Source organism: Rhincodon typus, chromosome 4, assembly GCF_021869965.1.
Source record: "Rhincodon typus isolate 14 chromosome 4, sRhiTyp1.1, whole genome shotgun sequence".
NCBI classification, from domain to species: domain Eukaryota; kingdom Metazoa; phylum Chordata; class Chondrichthyes; order Orectolobiformes; family Rhincodontidae; genus Rhincodon; species Rhincodon typus.
The window spans coordinates 104,036,512-104,060,967 of record NC_063335.1 but is presented as its reverse complement, the minus strand read 5'-3'; the positions used below and the strand labels follow the sequence as shown (position 1 = coordinate 104,060,967).

Here is a 24,456-nt window from a genome sequence, read left to right as displayed (position 1 = left end):
TTCTACAACCTTTCTAGCCATGATACTGTGAAATGGAATGGCCTCTGGAAATCTAGTAGGCATATCCATTATAGTCAACAAATACTGATTCCCACTTTTTGATTTAGATAGGAATCCAATGCAATCAATTAAGACTCTTGTAAAAGAATCCTCAAGTGTGGAAATGGGTATTAAGGGTGCTGGTTTACTGCCTGAGGTTTTCCAATTACCTGATACAAATGACATGGCCAGCAAAAGTCAACCACATCCACATGTAGTCCAGGCCAATAAAAATGTTTTTGTCTTTTGGCTTGAGTTTTCCTTATTTCCAAATGACCTCCCACTGGTAGTTCATGTGCTACCCGCAACACCTCCTTTCTACAACTTGATGAACTTCTGCCCATTTTTCATCTGCCTGAGTATGTGGTGGTTTCCATTTCCTTCAGGAGCAACCCAATCCAATGTCAACAGATAATCATAGGTATGATTTCCAGTGCTTGGCTTGGTAACACACAGTCCTGTGATTAGAAGATGTTCAGATAATTTCCTCATGGGTTAGGAGATGCTCCTCTGGACCTTACAAGGAACACTGAGAATTGTCCATTTCCCTTAATCTCCTGCAGTGGCCCCAGGACTGACTTATCCCCTTCCTATGTCCCTCCAACACCTACAGAACACTGTCACAATAGTGGCAAAATATGAACTATCATTTTTCACACTTCATCATCATGGACTGAAATGGGTTTAAAAAGAAATAAATATGGATCTAAAATGGCTGCAGTGAGCACCAGCTCAATGATTAAAGTAAGTTTAAGAAACCAGTGCAGAATAAACAAAATAATCTGAACTGAAATTTTATCTTATGACAGTGAAACCAGACAAGTGAGTCAGACATTATGAAAGCCATATCTCCTGATTTGGTTTACACTGTATGAAAAGTTGTGCATATCAAACACAAAAGGCTGCCTGTCATCTTCAGTTTGAATAATGGAGCCAGACAAAGGAATACACAAATTAACTATATTTCAGTAGCTGCTAGGCAGAACAGCAGAGAGAAGAAAAATATTTTATTTGCACAGAACTGGAATACTGTCTCTCTCCGTCTCTTTCTCTCTTCCTATCATTTCCCTGTCATCATCTTAAAGGCCAGCACAGTTGATAAAACAAATCTGAGAAACATCAATTCACTGAGAACTTAATGATTGTACACATTCCCTGTGTGAGAAGACATCAATTAGACAGTCATGGTCTCAAGTTCAACTATAACAATTCAGGACTCTAAGAAAGACTCTTGTTAAATGACATGTTATTTAAATTCCTATTCTATTAGACACTCTCCCCTTTTTAATCTTTGTACACGTGTTTTGGTGTATGTTTGAAGTCATGTTTTATTATTGTCTTTGGGTTAGTAAGTAATAAAATTGCTCTTTTTCACTCAAGAGAGCTTTATAATTGGCTCCCTAATTTTGATTATTACAACGTTTTAACTGAAATGTGATATAACTGCATGCTAAGAAAAATTGCTTTTTAAAAAAAAATCACTCATTGGCTAGCCAGCATTTCTTGCCCATCTCAAGCTGTCCTTGAAAAGCTGATGAGCTGCGTTCTTGAACCGTTGCAGTCCACATGCTGTAGTTGACCCACAATGCCCTTAGGGAGGAAATTTGACCCAGCGACAGTGAAAGACCAGTGATATATTTCCAAATCAGGATGGTGAGTGGCTTAGAGGAGAATTTTCAGGTGTTGGTTTTCCTACGTATCTGCTGTATTTGTCCTTCTAGATGGAAGTGGTCATGGGTTTAGAAGGTATTGCCTAAAGCTCTTTGGTGAATTTCTGCAGTGCATCTTGTAGATAGTACACACTGCTGCTGCTAAGCATCAATGCTGGAGGAAATGGATGTTTGTGGATGCCAATCAAACAGGCTGCTTTGTCCTGGATGGTGTCAAGCTTCTTGAGTGTTTTTGGACCTGCACCCATCCAGGCAAGTGGAGGATATTCCACCACACTCCTGATTTGTGCCTTGTAGATGGTGGACAGGCTTTGGGGAGTCAGGAGGTGAGTTATTCACTGCAGTATTCCGAGCCTCTGACCTGCTCTTGTAGCCACTGTGTTTATGTGGTGAGTCTAGTTGATTTTCTGGTCAATGATAACCCCAGAATGTTGATAGTGGGGGATTCATTGATGTTATACCATTTTAAGGGGCGGTGGTTAGATTATCTCTTAATGAAGATGGTTATTGCCTGGCATTTGTGTGGCACGAATGTTACTTCCCACTTGTTTTTTGCAGTAAAAAAAGTCACATTGCTGCGGTTGACTGAGGGGGTTAAAAAGTGGAGATCTAATAGCATGTGCATGCATGCAATCACACACACAAGTAGATAGCATTTAAGTGTCAAAAGGTCAATTTTTCCATTGACTCTTTTTGAGATAGTAGCTGGAAGTATTGCGGGCCTAATGATTCACTTTTGGATCATCACAGAAATGTAGGCTGAAAGTAACTGATGAGGAAGAACGTTACTGCTTACAGCAAAAGATTTCTAGTTTTGTTCCAGTTGATGTGCAGTTGAACCCCTTTAGTGAAGATTTAGCTTCGGTCTTCAAGTCAGTAAGTAAACGGCTAGCTCCACTTTTACGCCTGTTAGTGGATTCTAGGCAGAGTTCACTCTTTGCTGGGATGATCTCCTCCCTCTGTAATTTCCTTCTCTCGTAGACCAACTGATAACTGAGGCTGCGCTCAAAATCACAAGCTGGTTTCTATCATGTGATCACAGTATAGCCATTCCAATAGCAGTAATGGCACACAAAATGCTCCCTGATGTTAGCACTGCCGTACTGTTTTTAAATATAATTTGTCACGTATTTTCTCTAAAGCCCCTGGCACTATTTTTGGCTTAACCTGAAAATCGTGAAGTCTGGCACTTCCTCCCAGAGGAAATGACACTGACCTCCTTGCATTCCAAATTTGGGCATGAGCCAACATTTCCAACATTTAAAAGGGGCCTAAGAGTTGAATTGCACTTTGACATATACTGTTCAATGTGATTTCCACAAAACACTGTTTGAGTGGTCTTGCCCTGTCTCACACTGTTTCCTCACCAACAACCCCCTGCAGTTTAATTTGAGGTGGATAAGTTATCTAGGAAGGCCACTGAAGGGTGAGGTGAGTTGGCAGTGAGGTAAGATTGAAATCCAACAAAGATTGGCGTGTTTTGTTAGATTAAGGAGACATTCTAATTTTGGAAGTGAAGGATCCTTAATGTTTCATTATAATTTGCCATAATATTTTGAAATTCTCTTTAGCTGCCAGCCTGTTGGTACAATGCATAAGTACTGAGTACTTAAAACGTTGTAATAATCAAAATTAGGGAGCCAATTATAAAGCTCTCTTGAGTGAAAAAGAGCAATTTTATTACTTACTAACCCAAAGACAATAATAAAACATGACTTCAAACATACACCAAAACACATGTACAAAGAATAAAAAGGGGAGAGTGTCTAATAGAATAGGAATTTAAATGGTGTAGTGGTTAAGTCGCTGACTTTGTAATCCAGAAACCCCAGGCTCTAATGTTCTGAGGAAATGAGTTTGAATTCCATGATGATAAAGAGGGTGAAATTTGAATTCAATCTTTTAAAATAATGAGATTAAATGATGATGATGCAAACACTGTCAATTGTCAGGAAAAACCCATCTGGTTCACTAATACCCTTTAGGAAAGGAAATCCGATATCCTTACTTGGTCTGGTCTACATGTGACTTCAGACCCACAGCAATACGGTTGACTCTTAACTGTCCTCTGGACAATCATAGATGGGCAGTAAATGTTGGTCTTGCTAATGAAACCCTGTATCCCATGAATGAATGAACTTAAAAGAAATTGAATCTGGACCATTAAGGATTCTGACATTTAAAGTTCTCAATTGTGCATTCTAGGAGCATTGGCTAATTTGGAACAACAAAAACTTCTGCCTATTCTATTCATTCTCCCATTGCAACGGCATCAATCTATTTGATCAATACACATGGAGTTGGAAAATACTGGTTTGTATTCAATCTGGAATTCAATGGCTTCCTCCTGTTTGGAAGATAGAAAGATGTGGGATCAAGGCGGTAAAATCCAGGCTGAAATTTCTCTGCTTAATGATGAAGCACTGACGTATTGGAGATGCCGTCTTTCAGACGCGACATTAAATGGAGAACCATCTGCCCTTTAAGTAGAATGTAAACGATCTCGTGATTTCACTTTGAGGAGGAAGACCCCTCATTGTCTGGACAATATTTATCCCTCAATCAACATCACAATACACAGATTCTATTTCCCATGGCTTTTCTTTCCCTTTGTAGCAGTAAACTAAATTCATGATTTATCATGCAATTATCTCTTGTCTCCAGTAAACCGACAGAGAGAAGGCTTCTAAACATATGTTAAATTGTCATTCAATCACGTCATTCACTCATTCTCAAGTATATGTAGTTTAAATGAAGTTTGTGTAGAGAATAACCATAAACTAAAAGTTACATCTGACATTTTATTGATAGAAGTTGATTCATTGAACATCTCATCCGAGAGTTGGGAATAAATTTAAGCAGGCAAATAGTTTCACCAGTTAGGCTCTGAGATTAAACTTTTCATAAAGTTTGTAAACTTACTTATTTATATAGCAGCAACATCAGATGTGACTAAAACTCCTGCATAGTTCTGATGTCAGTCATGACTCTGTTGACGGTGTGCCAGCCTTTGAGGCAGAAAACTGTGCGTTTCCCACTTTCGGGCTTAAAAAAAATCAAAGCTTAGGTTTCTCTGCTAACTGGGAAGGTGCTGTCTTTCACCTGAAATGTCCCATATGCCCTTTGTGCAGTCATGAAAAGCTCTTATGGCATTACTTTGAAGAAGAGCAACCCCTGGTTGCCATGACAATATTTATCCCCAAATCAGTATTGCAAAACAAGAGATGATGTGGCCTTTATCAGATTGCCACTTGTGGAAATTTACCATGTGCCGTGATATTTCCTATATCACACCAGTGACTTCAAACTCAAAATCACTTCATTGGCTGGAAAGCACTTTGGGAAATCTAGTGAGGAGGAGAGGTCCATACAAATGCAATTTTCTTTCTCAGCAAAATACAGTGGAAGCTGGAGATCTGAAATAAAAACCAGAAACTGAGCAGCTCTGGCAGCATCTATGGACTGAGAAGCAGAGCTAACATTGTTAGTTCTTTATCCTTGGTCACTTGTTTGAGAATAATGAGGATGATTGAGAGGATCATAGAGTCGTACAACATGGAAACAGACCCTTCGGTCCAACTCGTCCATATCAACCAAGTTTCCCAAACCTCCCATTTGCCTGTGTTTGAAAAATTGAAATGTGGCCCTGCTCCAAAGTGAAAAGATTCAACAGGCCTGTCTTATAATTTAGTCCAAAGTAGTCCAATAGAGCACATAACAGGAAGCTTCTAACTTGCTGCTAGAAGATTTGGTCATTCACATGGTTCATCTCAAAGTTAAGTGAATGAATTATCCTATATCATTTGATTTAACAGATTAAAACCTACTTGACACTGTGGTCTAAACAGTTGGCATGTAATTGACCTCTGTCTGTAGGAGACATGCCTGATTTAGCTGAGGTTTTATTACTAAACCTAAACAAGTAGCCTTAGCAGCCAGTTTGGCCTGGAATAAGGAAGCTGAAAATGTTAAATAGCCAAGAAAATAATGTAACAGCCCATTTCACCAGAAGGTTAGAATTCTACCACTTGGCATCCTTTGCAACTTTCAGCACAAGATGCACTTCACTGCATTTTAGTTTTGCTTGCTTCAGGTTTATAATGCTAATTAATAACCAAGGGATAAATCATTAGGTGAACATTACCTTTTTTCCTTGAGTCTCTATAAAATATCCAAAATATGATTTCTTTTTTTTTAAACTATGCCTTTTTAAAATTGTTCAGATAAAGTATAACAAATATATTCAAACGTACACTTTGTGCAAGGCAGAAGAAATTCATTCTGATCACTCTACCTTAAACACATTTGCTGTTCTGTATGATTTACATAAACAGGAAACATTTGTTACGAGGAACAGGATGCAGTAAGTAACAGCAATCAAAGCCTTATAGGAGAAGAACCTGAACACAGAAGTAGTAGACTTCATGCTCTCCGAGAAAATTGTTACATTGGCTCCTCCCTAAATCCCCGGGAACTAACAACACTCACTATATTCGTCTAGCTTGGGAAGCATAGAGAATTCCTGTCCTGGCCCATTTCAATGGCCCTAGCTTGTCCTCATGCAGGTTATACCCCTGCACGTGCCCACTCCTTCGCAGGGATATCAGGAGTCTCTCAGGCCTGCAGCTATCTACAAGGCCTTAATTATTGGGGCTATCATAGAAGCTAGAAGAAAGAAAGATATTTTGGGCATTGCTGCAATTGGGCGGGTGGGGCGGCTGGAGACGGGGCTCAGAAAGACGGCAAAACATAACGATTGAAACGGGGAACAAAAACAAGTTGCTGAAAAAGCTCAGCAGGTCTGGCATCATCTGTGAAGAAAAATCAGAGTTAACGTTTCAGGTCGGGTGACCCTCCCTCAGATGGAAATGGGGCATTGGGGTGAAGACTGGCATATGGGTACTGAGGCTGGATATAGGCTGGGGCTTGATTTAGGAGGGAAGAAGGGTGTTGGTGGTCAGGAATTTTGAGTAATTATGAGGGAGTGTGCAGATTGAAAGACTAGGATGTGACTGGGATTGAGGCTTAGATGCAGGGACAAGAGAACTTGTCAGGAGTAAAGAGAATTGAAATGGGATGGAAATACCAGAATGGAGGAACAGCAAATGGGACTTTGCAGGATCTGAGATGGAATTGGGCATCAGGCTTGCAGCTCAGGCTGGGAGAAAGCAGCTGGGGCTTGTGCATGGGTGTGGGGCCTAGTATTTCTTGAAAAGCCTAACATGAAGCGGTAGCAGTACGGAGAGGAACAGCCAATAAAGGGCTGTGTGTAACCTGGGGACTGTTTGTCCTTGGGATTAATGAAGACCAAAATGGTGGAGACTGAAGAGTTTTAGGAAGAACCAGGAGAACAAGTAAAGAAAAGGTGATTTATACCATGAGATATCACAATTTGTATCAATGGACTCAAATCTAATTTAGAAAGGGCAGGAAAGCTGACTGGCATGATCTGGATGTGTTCAATGCTCCCAGGGCAGTGGTTATGATCAAGGATAGGAACCCTTGTCTGCACTCCCTCTCTCTATCCCAGGCCAGTGATCTGGTGCAGGAACCCTGGCTGATACACATAGGACCACTCATTTGATATATTCCATTCATTGAAAGTCCTGGACTTACCCCTATGTTTGCACAGCATTTTGATGTAATAGAAAAGATTGGTGCACAGGTTGAACGGAGAAGGGGTCCCTGATTTCCTGATCATGTCACGGATCAGCATGGCCCTCCCAAACTTCCACTCGGTATCTGACTGCGCCTGGATCCGCTGGTAGGTGTCACTCATCATGGCAATTAGCAAGTTAATGAGGACAATTAGGGTCATGACAAGGTACATTCCAAATACAAATCTGACAATGAATTGGGTGAAAGTAGGTGTCCGATGCAATGGAGGTAACGTGTCTGGATCCACCATACCGAACAGAGCAAAAAATAGCAGGACAATAATATCCAAAGGGTCTTGGACATCGTAAGTATTGCCTTCTGAACCCGAACCATTGCTGGCAGCTGGACTGCCCAGTACAGCTGGATACACAGGCTGGTAAACCGCTGAAAGTTGCATGGTAAAGGCTACGTGGAATAGGGCCAGAATTACTGCAAACCTGGCGAGGTCCTTCATCAGGTCTCGGATGATGACGGCCCAGGGGCCGAAGAGGTGGTGAAATGTCAGGAACTCCAAAAACTGCACAAAGCAAAGTGTCATGGCCACTGCGAGGAAAATGTTTCGAGCGAAGAAGCAGTGCAGCCGGTCGTGGTCGTGGAAAGCAAATGCAAGCAGGTGGCAGAAGACGGCAATGGCTGAAAACGCCAGGATGAAAATCCGTATCCATGCTAGTCCTGCCCTCTCCCCAGGATGGGTCAGTTCCGAGACCAGCATTCCCGAAAGCCAAGCCAACAGCAGCCACTCATTCCAGCCTGGCAACGTCCGCCCCTCATACATTGGGCTAAGTGGGGGGTAGACAATGGTTAATATAAATAGCACCAGGAGGAAGATGTGAGAAACCAAATGGCTCATGAACTTCATGATTGGAATCCTGTTGAACTGGTGCTTCAGCGGAAGGGAGAACATCAGCCAGATCAGAGGGCAAATGAGGAAGACAAAGAACAGAAGGACTATCTTCCAGTGGGCCCACTTCAAGTTCCCGTACCAGACATCGGTCAGGTATTTCTGAACTGCTGGGTGAGCCACCACATCCTTCTGCTCACATTCTATAAGTGAGTCCAGCATTGTGGTGCCACGATGGTCCACGGCACGGAGCAAGTATCCGGCACTCCGGCAACCAGATGCCACAGTCAGGAGCTCAGCCGCCATGTTTTCGCAGTACTTGGCTGCTTCCAGAAGCTCCATGGATCTCTCTTTTTCCTTCAGAGCTGTGATGCTAAAAGCACGGGACAGCTTGATGGCAGTGTCCATGGGGGCAGCTGAGTGCAAAACAAACTCCTCAATGACCTTGTTCCTGTTGAGCTTTCCACAAACCATGAGGTCAAAGATGAACTGTAAAAGAAATCACACACACAACGATTGTCTTGGTTATTCCAATGGGCAATCAACTATAGAGTACTATGGGAACTGCAGCATACCAATAATGGCACTTGCAACAATATAGTACCTTAGCGTTGAAGTCGTTTACACAATGAGTCAAGTTTTAGTTTGGCACGTATTGTTAAAAGTGTCATAGCAGATTGGCAGCCTCTCACAATTTTACGCTGAAGGACAGAACCAGACCATCTTTCCTCATTTAATAATATTCTACTCCTTCCTCTCCCACATGTGCTTATCTAGCTTCCTCTTAAATGAATCGAAACTCCCTCCCTCCACTCCTTGTACTAGTGTGTCCTACATGCTAACCACTTTCTAGATATAAAGGTTTCTCCTGAAACCCGTGTTAGAATTATATGATTCATTGATAGGACTCCAAACAGCACTCTCTCCTCATACAGTAATAAAAAGGTTGCTTTCCTGTTACATTGGTATTTCTCATGAATTGACCTTTTCAGCAATACCCTTTAAAAATCTTCAAAATTTTATGGGGTGACCTTAAAGTCACCTCTCTGCTAATGTGAACAAATCAGTCCCCTTAAATGTTCCTCATGAAAATAGCTGATGCACGCAAGCATTTATGACAAGATAGAAACAGAAGTGACGAGAAGGGAGAAAAATTACAGTTATTATGGTCTGCAAATCAGCCCTGAAGCAGAATCAATAGCAACTTTTACAAGACTACCAGGTAAATACTTTAAGGGGTAACACAGTGTGGAGTGGAGGAACACAGCAGGCCAGGCAACATCAGAGCAGCAGGAAAGTTGATGTTTAGGGTCGAGACCCTTCTTCAGCTCCACACTGTATAATCTCTGACTCCAGCATCTGCAGTTCTTGCTATCTCTGAAATACTCTAAGGGGAAATCTTTGCAGGCTGTGGGGAAAATACATGGGACAAATTGGATAGCTCTTTCAATAAAGACATGATGTATAGATTGACCTCCTCAACTGCTGTGTCATTCAATGATTCTATGAAATGTTTCTGGCACTGAATGTGTTGCAAAGTGTAACTAGCATCTCTCCAGTTTGATACTACAGATTCCCACAGTTCCCACATTTCAACCGCTTACCTTACGATCCTCTGTTAGCTTAAGGGTGATATTATTCTTTCGGATTAAAAAGCTCACCACCTCTTGGTGGTGGTCAGCTGCTGCATACTGAAGGGCAGTCTTTCCTTCCTTACATTCCAGCTTGGGAGAAGCTCCACTTTCCACCAGAAACTGCACTGTATCCAGGTAACCAGACTTGGCTGCGAAATGCAGTGGGGTCCAACCATTCTAAATCAAGGAGTGAAAATGCCCAATTAAATGCAAACCTCTTTCTAGCTCAGTCTATTTTTATCCATACTTAACGATTGTGAGGTGAACGATTGGAAGCTGGCAATGCACATGCTCTGATTTTATTTCACTCGCAGAGGTGGGTCTCTTTATTACAATCAATATTTGGGCCTTAGAACTGAATCATCAAAACCTCACTGTGCAGATAAAGGCCATTCAGCCAATCGTGTCTGCACTGACCCTCCAAAGGGCAACCGAGCCTATTCCTGTAACCTTGCATTTAGCACAGTTGATCCACCAAACCTGCACATCTTTGGACTGTGGAAGGAAACTGGAGCACCCGGAGGAAACCCACACAGAGACGTGGAGAATGAGGCTGGAAGCAAACCCGGGTCACTGGCACTGCTGGGCAGCAGTGCTAACCACCGTGACACCCATTGTTCAGTAGAGAATTGCAATGAGAAATCAGTATCCTGTAAAAGCACGTTGAACCACCTAGACACTATCAAGATGTAGTGTTTCACTTCAATTCTCTTACTGCTAAGAGACAAGATGCAATCCTACTGAGAAACACTAGATTGGAACATCATATATTGGAGTTTGTTGATACCAGAGAGCACGGGCGTACAGGAAAATAGGAGAACATCGAATTTCATCAGCATGAACATCAGATGAATTTGTTGTCTGTTTTGCAGTCTGACTGATTTTGCAGTCAGTGTAAACTAAAACTCAGGTTCAAATGTAGGCAGTAAATAAAGGCCAAAAAGATTCAAAACGCCGGGGTGCAGGTTTTCTTGGTCCTCATCACCCACCTTGTCTGTGACATTAATCTCTGCCCCCTGGCCAAGCAGAGCTCGTGCCATCTCGATGTGACCATTAGCTGTTGCCAGGTGCAGGCAGGTGCGTCCTCTCTTGTCTTTGAGGTGCAGCTGGGAGGTGGACTTACTCAGCAGGAGGCCGATGACTGCAGTGTGGCCATTCTGGGCTGCGAGGTGGAGGGGCGTGGAACCCTGGAACAAGATGCAACCAGTCACTACCTTACTCATGCGGTCTCCCGCACAAATGCTTGTCCAACATTGTGTAGCCCAAACAGTGCTACAATTAAAAAAAAACTTGAGATGGTCAACACGCTGGTTATTATAACATAAACTTGTTCCAGAACACATAGCCCACCCATTAAAACACATCACCATGTCAGGGCATGGTGAAGGTATGAATTCTTTTGCATTTTCTCCCAATTTAAACAGGAAAAGTTTGCCAAACCTTTTCCAGTGGAGACCATCTCATATTTTAACCAGGCAGACAGTGAAAGAATATTTTAATGAATATAAGGGATAATGGCCGAGATGTTCTGGTCTCCGGATCTTTAGAGACCCATTGTACAGCCCAAGATGCATGCTGAATCCCAACAAAAGTCCTGATGGATTGGCTACTTCAGGCACTGCCAAGAAATGTGAACTTCTGTGCCCAGCTCCTTGGTCTTCTGCAAAAGTGTCTGAGTCTGATCTACACCACAGACTTTGGGCATTTCCAACATAGTTACCTGATTACTTTTCCTGGGGATGTTAGAATTCTTTGGGGAGGTAGCAAGCATGTTAGTCAAAGGACAGCCAGTGGACGTGATCTATTTGGATTTTCAGAAGGCCTTTGACAAGGTGCTACACAGGAGGCTACTAAATAAGGTAAGAGCCGATGGTGTCAGGGGCAAGATACTGACATGGATAGACGATTGGTTGAATGGGAGAAGGCAGAGTGTGGGGATAAACGGGTCTTTTTCAGGATGGCAGCCAGTGACTACTGGAGTTTCACAGGGGTCAGTGTTGGGACCACAACTATTCATGTTATACATTAATGATGTGGACGAAGGAACTGAGGACATTGTTGCTACGTTTGCAGATGACATATAGTTAAGTGGAGGGAAAGGTAGTGTTGAGGAGGCATGGGGGCTGCAGAAGGACTTGAAAGGTTAGGAGAGTAGCCAAACAAGTGGCAGATGGAATACAATGTGGGAAAGTGTGAGCTTTGCACATTGGTAGGAAGAATAGGTGGACAGACTATTTCCTAAATGGGGAAAGGCTTTGGAAATCTGAAGCACAGAAGGACTTAGGAGTCCTTGTTCAGGATTCTCTTAAGTTTAACATGCAGGTCCAGTTGGCACTTAGCAAGGCAAGTGCAATGTTGGCGGTTCATTTTGAGAGGGCTAGAATACAACAGCAGCGATGTACTGCTGGGGCTGTATTAGGCTCTGGTGGTCTGACTGCACTTGAAATATTGTGAGCAGTTTTGGATCATGTATCTAAGGAAGGATGTACTAGTGTTGGCGGGGGTCAAGAGAGGTTTACAAGAACGATCACGGGAATGAAGGGCTTGCCGTGTGAGGAGCGGTTGAGGACTCTGTGTTTGTAATCGATGCAGAAGGATTAGGGGGTATCTCAGTGATACTTACAGAGTACTGAGAGGTCGGGATAGAGTGGACTTGGAGAAGATATTTCCCCTACAAGGAGATACTAGTACTGGAGGATACGGGGTCAGAGTGAAGGGATGACCTTTAGAACCTAGCTGAGGAGGAATTTCTTCAGGTGTGAATCTGTGGAACTTATTGCCACAGAAGACTGTGGAGGTCAAGTAATTGAGTGTATTTAAGGCAGAGATAGATAGCGTCTTGATTAGTAAGAGGATCAAGGATTATGAGGAGAAGGCAGGAGAACGGGGTTAAAAAACATATCAGCCATGATTGAATGGTGGAGCTGACTCAATGGATGAATGGCATAATTCTGCTCCTATATCTTACGGTCTTAAAAAAGACCTACCGGCGCTCCAGGATGACTGTAAACTGGCTCCCCATAACCACACACATAGACCTGGCCCACAAATCCCTCCTTGACCCCCCTCACTATCCACTGTCCTAACTAGCCCCCCCACTCAACTAACCCCCTGATCTGAACTGGCTCACCCTGATTCTGAAAATCCCTCCTAAACCAGCCTGTTGCCAAACCACCCCCCCCAAACCACGTACCACACACACACCTGCCAACCTATCTACTTGCTATGCACCTGCCAGTCTACTCACCTGCCACAGTAACCAGCAACAAACCTACCCATCTGTTAGCCTACACACATGCCACACCACCCACTTAGTGCCCTATGCATCTGCCACGTTACCACCTAACCCAGTCACTACTTCACCAACTTACCGACTGAACAACCAGCCACCTCACCCACCTTCCACCTCATCCATCTACTTCCTCACCCACCTTCCACCTCATCCATCTACTTCCTCACCCACCTTCCACCTCATCCATCTACTTCCTCACCCACCTTCCATCTCATCCATCTACTTCCTCACCCACCTTTCACCTCATCCATCTACTTTCTCACCCACCTTCCATCTCAGCCACCTACCATCCTACCTGAGGTTGCGGACCTACTCACTGAGCCGGTGTGTTTGCTTGCAGACATTTCACCGTGCCAGGCAACATTGTCAGTGCGCCTCCGGTGAAGCATTGGTGTTCCATCCTGGCTCGGCGAGCAAATCTGTAACCTCGTCCACAACCTGAGCTACAAATCTTCTCAAAAACTTTATACCATCCTACCTAGTTATCTGTACTAGCCTACCCATTCACTCATTCACTAACATTCGCCTAGTCACATGTCAGCCTTTTCATGGCCCACACTGTCAAGAGGATTCTTGAACTCTCGAATCCCTAACCATGTCATCAAAGCACCAAGACAGCACTCCCTGTGATCAATGGAGCAAAACAAAAAATCAAAATGATGCTAATAAACCCTCTTAAGGTCAATCATTCTGAGGAGAGGATACTGGGGTCTGGATCTGTCAACTAAATATTGAATATTTCCCTGGGACCAAATGTACAGACTTGGATAAAGTTCTGAGAACTAGTAACATTGATATCCTTCAGTTACAGGATACACACATCACTGATGATGGTGAAGTGTGTCGTCACAGGATCAAAATTTCTGATCTGCCAAAAGTCACACCGTGTTAAAGATACCTTGGTAAGTTACCTGATAAATGTAGTTATTAACTGTTTTACCATCCCAAGGGCAGAACATAGAGGGACCACTCCAGTAACTATCAAGATTGGTGAGCTTACAGTTATCAATGTCTCCTCAAACAGATACACAGCCAACAATTAGCTGCAATGTGAGGTTTTTGCAGAGAAAGCCATCCATTTCATTCCCGCAAACACCAGACTGTGTAAACAAACTGTGAACCGGCCTATACCTGCAGCAAAGAATAATATTCCTGAAAGTTTCAGAAAGCAGTGCATCCTTTATTAGAGGCCTTAGTGCAAAACCCTCCTCCAACAATAGCAACAAACGGCAGCAGCTTGAATTTTTGGACAAACTGACATCAAAGCTGATGCGGGTAATGCATGGGCTTTATACTGCCCTACATTGCACTGGAGAGGATGCAGATGAGACTCACTAGGAATGTTGTCTGGGATGAAAAGTCTCAGTTATGAGGAGAGACTGGATAGGCTGGGTTTGTTTTCACTGGAGCAAAGGAGACTGAGAGGGGAGGATTAGATTGAGGTATACGAAATTATGAAAGGCATAGAACACAGAACATAGAACATTACAGCGCAGTACACGCCCTTCGGCCCTCGATGTTGCGCCGACCTGTGAAACCAATCTGAAGCCCATCTAATCTAAACTATTCCATTATCATCCATATGTTTATCCAATGACCATTTAAATGCCCTTAAAGTTGGCGAGTCTACTACTTTTGCAGGCAGGGCATTCCACGCCCTTACTACTCTCTGAGTAAAGAACCTACCTCTGACATCTGTCCTATATCTATCACCCCTCAATTTAAAGCTATGTCCCCTCGTGCTAGCCACCACCATCCGAAGAAAAAGGCTCCCATTTCCACCCTATCTAATCCACTGATCATCTTGTATGTCTCTATTAAGTCACCTCTTAACCTTCTTCTCTTTAACGAAAACAGCCTCAAGTCCCTCAGCCTTTCCTCATAAGACCTTCCCTCCATACCAGGCAACATCCTGGTAAGTCTCCTCTGCACCCTTTCCAATGCTTCCACATCCTTCCTATAATGCGGTGACCACAACTGTACGCAATACTCCAAGTGCTGCCGCACCAGAGTTTTGTACAGCTGCAACATGACCTCATGGCTCCGAAACTCAATCCCTCGACCCATAAAACCTAACACACCGTATGCCTTCTTAACAACCCTATCAACCTGGGTGGCAACTTTCAGTGATCTATGCACATGGACACCGAGATCTTTCTGCTCATCCACACTACCAAGAATCTTACCATTAGCCCAGTACCCTGTATTCCTGTTACTCCTTCCAGAGTGAATCACCTCACACTTTTCTGCATTAAACTCCATTTGCCACCTCTCAGCCCAGCTCTGCAGCTTATCTATGTCCCTCTGTAACCTGCAACATCCTTCCGCACTATCCACAACTCCACCGACTTTGGTGTCATCCGCAAATTTACTAACCCATCCTTCTACGCCCTCATCCAGGTCATTTATAAAAATGACAAACAGCAGTGGCCCCAAAACAGATCCTTGAGGTACACCACTAGTAACTGAACTCCAGGATGAACATTTCCCATCAACCACCACCCTCTGTCTTCTTACAGCTAGCCAATTTCTGATCCAAACCGCTAAATCACCCTCAATCCCATGCCTCCGTATTTTCTGCAATAGCCTACCATGGGGAACCTTATCAAACGCTTTACTGAAATCCATATACACCACATCAACCGCTTTACCCTCATCCACCTGTTTGGTCACCCTCTCAAAGAACTCAATAAGGTTTGTGAGGCACGACCTACCCTTCACAAAACCGTGTTGACTATCCCTAATCAAATTATTCCTTTCTAGATGATTATAAATCCTATCTCTTATAATCCTTTCCAACCCTTTAGATTGTGAGAATGTTCTTCCCCCTGGCAGAAGTGTCTAAGACCAGACGGCATAAGTTTAAGGTGGGGAGCAAGTGGTTTAGAGAAGATATAAGATAGAATTTTTTCACCCAGTGGGTGGTAGATATATCGAATGTGCTGCCTGAAAGGGTGGTGGAGGTGGATAGTCTTGCAGCATTTAAAAAGCATCTGAAGAAGTACTTGAAATGCCAGAGCATAGCAGACATTGGACCTATGCAGGTTAAGTTTAATGTTTGTTGGTTGGCATTGACATAGTGGGCTAAAGGACCTGTTTCTGTGCCGTATGACTCTATGACTTTACATACTCAGGCACAGGGCTTCCTGAAGAAACCTGAAGCATCAAACTCTGCAGAAACTGCTAACCAAAGGAAAGAACAAATACTGTTGCTGCCAAATTACTGGCTGATTTGAAGGACCAACTTGATATACAGGAGGTCAAGAGAAAACTCAATGAAACCACGGTGAGTTGTTGCGAGTCTTTCCCACTGCTACATATCTTTACTCTTGTGGAACTGGAAAAAGGCAAAGATGCCAGAATAGATGTCAGTGCACTGGATTTACTGCACTATCTTGGCTCTCTGGCAAAACAGCGGCTACTAGCACTTTTCTCAACTGTAATGGAGAATACCACATTCTACAAATCTGTTGTAAGATGATAGTAATGGCCCTGTGAAAGCAAGAAAGCCAGCAAATGGCTTTTTGAGCCCATTTCACTGCTATGTACAACCTGTAAGCTCTTGGAGTGGCTCATTCTTGTAAGAATTAGCCCTGGCCACATTGTTGCTGTGCTAGCACTGTAAGAAGGGGCCAGTCTAGTCTTCCTCCACTCTTACTCCGGGTGCTCAGTGTTGTGATAAGCCTCTGCGAGGGACCATTCTTCTGCAACTCTGACAGATATTTGCTCATTGTGACACTGTGTGCCATCAGGGACAGGAGAATTCTGTGGAACACTGGGTCCATCCACTGTGAATAATGTAACAGATAAGGTGAGTTATGAATTGTCATTTTTAAATTGCAGAAGTATATGTCAGGAATAGTCAATGGGTAGGTCAGACCATCCAGCATGATTCTCCATTGATTAATGAATGGATGAAATTCTGAATATATGCTTGCATTGCATTCTAAACCTGCTGTATAATAAGCATCAAGGGATTCCTGATCGTGGCTCTGCTCTGAACACCAATTCACACAATGCCAGGAAGAGTTGCAGTGTTAATGGCTGTACCTCTCTCCTTTATGTTTTGAGACAGCACTGACCTTTAAGAAATTTGGAACATTTTCAAGTGTTAACTGCAACTATAAATCAAATAAAATATGTGGTCAGCTGTTTCATTTCAATGTAGATTCGGAGAATTGTTTATATGAATGTACTGATGTGTACTAGGGCATATTTGTATGCGCATGTGTGTGAGAACGTTCATGTGAATAAAATTGCAATCATTACTTGGAAAGACCCTATAATGTTATGCTAATTGAACGGAAGCAGAACAATACTGCAGCTCCTCAAAGACAGAAAGATTTTTCTTTCAACCAAAAGTTAATTAGAATTTCTGAGATGAAACATAATTCTTTCTGCCTCTAATGCATCCAAGTCCTGGCCAACAGCTGACATTTATAAACTTGATACTTCTGATGTTATTCCATCTAATCTTTTGCAGACCTCCTTGTGAACTACAATATCTGTACTCTTAGTAGTATCCCTACAGTGTGGAAACAGGCTCTTTGGCCCAACACATCCACACTGACCCTCAGAGGATCCCACCCAGAATCATCCCCCTATAACCCACCTAATCTACACATCCCTGAACACTACAGGCAATTTAGCATGGCCAATCTACCTAGCCTGCACATCTTTGGACCGTGGGAGGAAACCCACACAGACACAGGGAGAATATGCAAACTCCACACAGACGGTTTCCCAAGGTTGAAATTGAACCTGGGTCCCTGGTGCTATGAGGCAGCAGTGCTAACCAGTGAGCTACCATGCCGCCCTCCTCTTTTGTGGAGACAGACGTAAAGGTTTAAACTGTGGTTCCGTCCACTCTGTCTGCATAAAGGATCCCAATGACAGCAACATCAATTGCTTCAGGGTGCCCCATCTCAGGAGCCTTTGAGAGGTGCCAGCCAATGGGATTGGTCTCCTGCTCTCTAGTCCCAGTGCAGGATTTGTCTCCAATAGTAGAAGGGTCAGTAATCAGAATATCAGCCAAGAGGGAAGATGGAACCAATCCTGAGGTTGTTTCCTTTGGAACATATGAGGCTGAGAGAAGATTTTAATTCATAAAATTATGACGGGCCTATATAGAATGGCTGAGAACGATCTTTTTGGCACAGGGATCAATAAGCAAGGAGTGTGCTTTAAAGTATTTGGTGGAAGGATCAGAAGGGAGATAAGGAGAAACTTTACCATCCAGAGAATAATGGGGTGTTAGAAATACACTGCCTGAAAAAGAGTGGATGGGGCTTGTCGCTTTCAGAAAGCACCTGATTTGCTGAAATTGCTGAAACCTGCAGGCTGCATACCAGGAGTTGCAAAGTGGATTCAAGCAGGAAGACTTTTTTTTTGGACTGAATGGCTTCCTACTGTATCATACGTCTTTAGGATTCTATGAGTTAAAAATATCAGTCATTCCATATCAGCAATGAGGGACTTTACATAGAAACTAGACAATAGGTGCGAGAGTAGGCCATTTGGCCCTTTGAGTCTGCACCACCATTCAATATGATCATGGCTGATCATGGCAATCTTAGTATCCCACTCCCACTTTCTTTCCACACCCTTTGATCCCTTTAGCTGCGACAGCCACGTCCAGCTCCCTCGTGAATATATCTAATGAACTGGCCCCTGTGGGAGAGAATTCCACAGGTTCACAATTCTTTGAGTGAAGAGATTCTTCCTCATCTCAGTCCTGAATACCCCTTATTCTTAGACTGTGTCCCCTGGTTCTGGACTTCCCCAACATCAGGAACATTCTTCCTGCATCTACCCTGTCCAGTCCCATCAGGATTTTATATCTTTCAATGAGATCCTCACTCATTCTTCTAAATCCCAGCAAGTACAAGCTCAGTCGATCCAAACCTTCCTCATATGGTAGTCCTGCCACTCCGGGAATCAGTCTGGTGAACCTTCATTGGACTCCCTCAAAAGCAAGAATGTCTTTCCTCAGACCATGAGACCAAAACTGCACACAATACTCAAGGTGTGGCCTCACCAAGGCCCTGTATAACTGCAGCAAGCCCATCCTTACTCCGATACTCGCATCTTGTCGCTGTGAAGGCCAGCTTTCCTCACCACCTGCTGCACATGCATGCCAACCTTCAGTGATCGTTCCACCATGGCACCCAGGTCTCCTTGCACCTCACCTTTTCCTAAACTGCCACCATTCATATCTTATATGTGGAGGTGGAGAATTATTCCCCCTTGGAACAAAAAGGGTTAAAGGCTGATTTGATATATGTGTTCAAATTTATGAAGGGATTTTAACAGCAGGAGAATCAATAAGTGGAGACATGAGTTTAAGTCAATTGTCAAATAAACTATAGAGAAGATGAAAAGAAATCTTTTTAAGCAGCAAGTTATTACAATCTTGAAATTACTGGCTGAAAGCATTTGCGTGCAGATTCAATCTTAGCTTTTAAAAGGAAACCGGATACATATCTGAAAAGGGAGTATGTGGGCTACAGGAAAACAACATTTTACTTGATTAAAGGCAATATATGAATATAAGTTGTTGTTGTTTTGCCATTCAATTCAACAAAATCTCTTATAATTTTAAGAACTGGTGCTCCAGTGAAAATAGTCCCAGCATTCAGAGTCTCATCTTGTGACCAAGCTTTCCCATCCTTGCAATCATACTGCTGTATCTGCACCCTTTCAAGTCATATACAGGGGTGTCTGCTGTTTTCCTCTATTGACTGAATAAGGATGGTGCCACTGTTTACAACTTCCGAAGCAAACGATGAAGAACTTTAATATGTTTCAAAAATGGCTTCGAAGACCAATTTGTTCTTTATGGGGAAATGAGTCACAGTATCAAGTGCCTGCTTTACTATCATGTTCCCACAATCACTGGTTGACGTCATTGTTTTGAACAGTTGTTAAGTGGTTTTTGCATCCTGTACTGAACAATCTTATAGCCATCCAAAAACATGGAGGAGTGACCCTCAGATATGGAACTCCTTATCTACTTTGAGCAGCCAAGTATAAGCGTTCAGACAATGTCAATCATTGTTGATATTGTTATTCAGTCAATTTAAAAAAAAAATTCCTTGGTCATACAGAACTTAAGCACTGCTAAACAGAGGCATGAAGTTGAGGTTTTGTCATCCCGCACTCATCAGGACCAGAACACAAAGAACAAACTTTAAAAAGGGCTACCAATTTATACTACATGAGAAAAACATGTTGATTGTTTGGGCCATTGTTGGCATGGAGATGCACCAGGAACAGTTAACTGTCAATCTCAGTTCTTACATCAGGAAGGTAGACCCTGGTTTCTCAAGGCATTATCATAGGAATGCAGAGGAGTTTGGAAGGCTCCATAACCCCTTTCGTTTCTCAAAAAAAAATGCAATTTATGTACAAATTCCTTTTGCCTACAATAAAGTGGATCCCACGTGTTGATATATAGGCAAATGCATCACACGCCAAACCTGACTGATAATCCATGTATAATTTTTGGCACAGTTTGGATTATTCAATAAGTGCTGTCCAATAGCAGAATTACACTGAATGTTAGACAAGGTGTTCTGAGGATTACAAGTGCAGGCTAGTTGAGCACAATTGGCATGCTGCCCAGAGCAAATTGTCAGTGGAATGCAGTACGCCAGTTTTTTGAATGTACAGCCTACATACTCAGCATCACTACAGTACTAAAACTTGTATATCACATTACTCATTTCTTGGGTAGGAAAAATGTCTTTTTGGCTTGATAGTAGCATCCTGTAAGTGGATTTACTGAAAGTGCACCAGCGTGAGACAGCTGTGATAGAATCCTGAAAATGTAGAAGAGGCCATTCAGCCCATCGATTCTACACTGACCCTCCAAAGAGGGTTACCTGAGGCTGGAATCGAATCCGGGTCCCTCATATTGTGAGGCAGCAGTGCTAACCATTGTTGATTAAGTATTTGAGATGCCTTCCCATTAGACCCAAGGTCTTGCCAGTGTCCACTTGCAAGCAAATTGATAAAGCTAAAGTGAGACACAATCTGAGGATCAATTGTGTTTTGATGCAAAATGAGTTGGAATAGATTGGTAGCAAGGTTATACTACACTTGGTGTGAAGTGCCCAAATTTCATTCATTTTTTGATTTAATCTATTTATGCCTCAATATTGCCTTAATATATAATCACAGCATAAACAATCCCCACTTGAAACACACTCGCAATTAGGCAAATGTTATGTAGGTATGTGCTACATTATTATTATTTTTTTGGGAACTGGGGTTCAACAACAGAGAAAATTGATTTTAAGATTTCAATCATGTGGAACATCTCTGGACCTGTACTTTTTTAAAGGTCTCAAAGTCATTTTGAACATTGAGTTCAAAGCAGTATATACCCCAGACATCACGTGATTTCAGCAAAATGACCAGCAAGCCACCTAAAGACATAACTGCTAAGGTGTTTGAAGCAAGCTCAAGGAGGAGGAAGAGGCCTGTGATAGCAAAAGTGCTGTTCTGAGCAGTCCCCAAGCAGTCAGGGCTGGGCAGAACTCCTGAGCAGCTTAGAGGTCAGTGACAAGAAAACTCCAGAGCAGAAAGCAATGGTCATGCCAGAGAGAAAGACATCCTACAAGGCTGTTGAAGTCATGAGTTTAAGGAATCCTTATTAATAATCAGTGAGCTGATTAGCAGTTTTGCTTTAAGAGTGTTGAGGACATAAGATCGTAAGGAGCAGAAATAGGTCAGTCAGCCCATCGGGTCTGCTCTACCATTCAATGAGATCCTGGCTGATTTGATAATCCTCAACTCCACTTTCCTGCCTTCTCCCTATAACTCCGGGAGACATGTTAATAGTAGAAAATAACAAAAATAGTGAATGTGCAAGAACTGGCTGTAAGAAACTGGTTACAACTCTGCCAGTTAAGCAAGATGCTCAATGTAGAGATAGGGGTGACCCCTCACTGAAGTTGGAATGTGTGTAAGGGGACTGTTGAGATACAGGAATGAATCTTTCTTTTAAATGAAGTCATTCCAATAGTTCTCTAACATTTAGGTGAAAAGATCTGTTGGGGCAGAAGCGCTTATTGTAAATTCATGAGCAAGTACACTCTTTGTTTTCTGACCTTTATTTTAAGATGTGGGTCATTTGATGAGATTTGCTATCATATGAGGAATTTTTCCCAGATGTGACACAATGCAGAGTTCCTTACATTGCACTAGTCTGCCATATCCTTGGAACTTACTCCACTGCACATTTTTGATAAGTTTGATTGGGAAATGTAGGAACCTGAACTTTATATTGTGAGCCTTTGCCACCAAATACTTGAGTAGTGTCTGGTCTTTTGAGCACCTATGGTGCTAACCCTAAAGACTGACTTCTGAGGAATGATTGTAGGGAGAGACAATAACAAGTCATTCAAATTTTGGTTACATATTCCATTGTAATTCATTGCTCATTAAGTGGTTTAGATGTTCCAAGAATATGATAAATGCTATATTAATAACTAGTTTATTTCCCTGTTCAGTTCTATAGCAGCTTCATGTAAGTCAGTCTCTTTACACCCCACCTGCTCTCAATTGACATATTCCCGTTTGGAATGAAAGGAATTGAAAAATGGTGTGATAATTCCTACTGAGAATATTGAGAGAGAAAACCAACACGTGTTGAAATGGTCTTTATTAATAAACACAAGGATACTAAAGCATTGCATGTTTTCAGTGTCATTTTCCCTTCCATTCTGTCTTTGACTGACATTAATTTCAACTCAAGCTATATCTTGATTTTAAAATCCCTGTTGTAGGTTTTAATCTTATACATTCAGTGATCTCACCACCATGGAAATGGAGGACATCCATGAAGCAGTAAATGGCACAAATACAAATTCATTTAACAAAGTTGGCCATCTTACCTGTAAGCTGGTTTGAGTGTCCACCTGAACCCCTGGGTAGTTAAGCAGAAGTCGTACCAAGTTCTCATGCCCAGACTGTGCTGCCAGGTGTAATGGTGTGTACCCTGACTGAAACAGTGCAATAAAGTCTTTAGCCCAGGTTCACCTGGATTTCCATAACACTGAGTGAGCAATTATTCCTTCATTTCGCAATTCCCACCCCAGGGAAAATGACAAATTATCACTTACTGATTCAGGATCCATCTTCCTAAAAGAAGGCAACCCAATTTTTCAAGCGATTCTCTGAGTCATTCTGAAAATAACTCTTCAAGTCATAGCCAGTGATCTTGCTCAAACAAATGCAGATTTCTGCTTTTACACAGTCACCAGAAATTTGCAACCAAAGTTAGAGTGGTTGATTGAGTTAAAGTCAAACCCCCTCTGCAGAGACTCACCAGCACTGTGTACAGAACTAGTGGGGCTTCCTGTGTCAAGCAGCTGGGGTAACTTCAACCTGAAATATTGTCTAATGTAATGAATGGCTAAAGACTGACTTCCTTATTTAGACTAACCTTGGAACAATGCCTTGTAGTGCAGTGGTAGTGTCCCTACCTCTGAGCCAGGAGGCCTGGCTTCAAGTCACACCTACTCCAGAGGTGTGTAATGACATCTCTGACCAGGTTGCTTAAAATCACCCAGAACAATCTTGCCACTGATATACTAGGCTTTTAGACATTTGAAGTGTCACATCTCAGACTGGAAGAACACACTCAACATCATAGATCTAACTTTAACAAAGATTCAAGGAGTTTTAAAGGAAACTGCTTCTCGCTGTTGTTACATGTACTATCCAAAGTTTTGTAAAGTAGACTGTGCACTCAAAATTTCTTATTCAAATATCTAATAATACTCAAGCCATCATCAGAGAGGGAAAATTTAAAACACAAATGGTCGCAAAAAAAAAATCTAAATGCATGGGAAGACCAAATCCAGCATAGTCTGGATGAATAATTAAAGGTTTTATAAGTATAATTAATTTGCTTCCTTTTGGATAAAAATGTATCAGGTAATGAGATTTGCTATCATATGAGGAATTTTTCCCAGATGTGACACAATGCAGAGTTCCTTACATTGCACTAGTCTGCCATATCCTTGGAACTTACTCCACTGCACATTTTTAAACACTGAGTAGAACTGAAGGATTTATAACCAACTTTGGAATGATGTGCATCCTCATTAACAGTAGCAACAGTGATTTATTGCTTCAGACTCTATATTGGACAGTTTCTAGTGGTCCCTTAATGCTTGTCATGGGCTGATCCTATATCTGCCTTCAAGGCTAAACTCAACTGAGGTGATATCCCTAAACTTCAATCATTTGCTTTAACAAAAAGACTCATTTGTAATAAAAGTTTTTATGCTAAGCCCAAGGCACTGAAACATA

General features: G+C 42.3%; 1 protein-coding gene across 1 annotated transcript in view; it reads right to left on the bottom strand.

The window, feature by feature from the left end:
* trpn1 (transient receptor potential cation channel, subfamily N, member 1) overlaps window positions 1-24,456 on the bottom strand; it is a 173,055-nt gene that overhangs the window by 13,375 nt on the left and 135,224 nt on the right. Inside the window, exons 23-26 of the mRNA XM_048595966.1 lie at window positions 23,034-23,141; window positions 10,832-11,029; window positions 9,813-10,019; window positions 7,326-8,697 (exon numbers count right to left, since the gene is read on the bottom strand). Of these exons, the coding sequence (XP_048451923.1) occupies window positions 7,326-8,697; window positions 9,813-10,019; window positions 10,832-11,029; window positions 23,034-23,141 (1,885 nt within the window). The remainder of the gene's footprint in view (window positions 1-7,325; window positions 8,698-9,812; window positions 10,020-10,831; window positions 11,030-23,033; window positions 23,142-24,456) is intronic.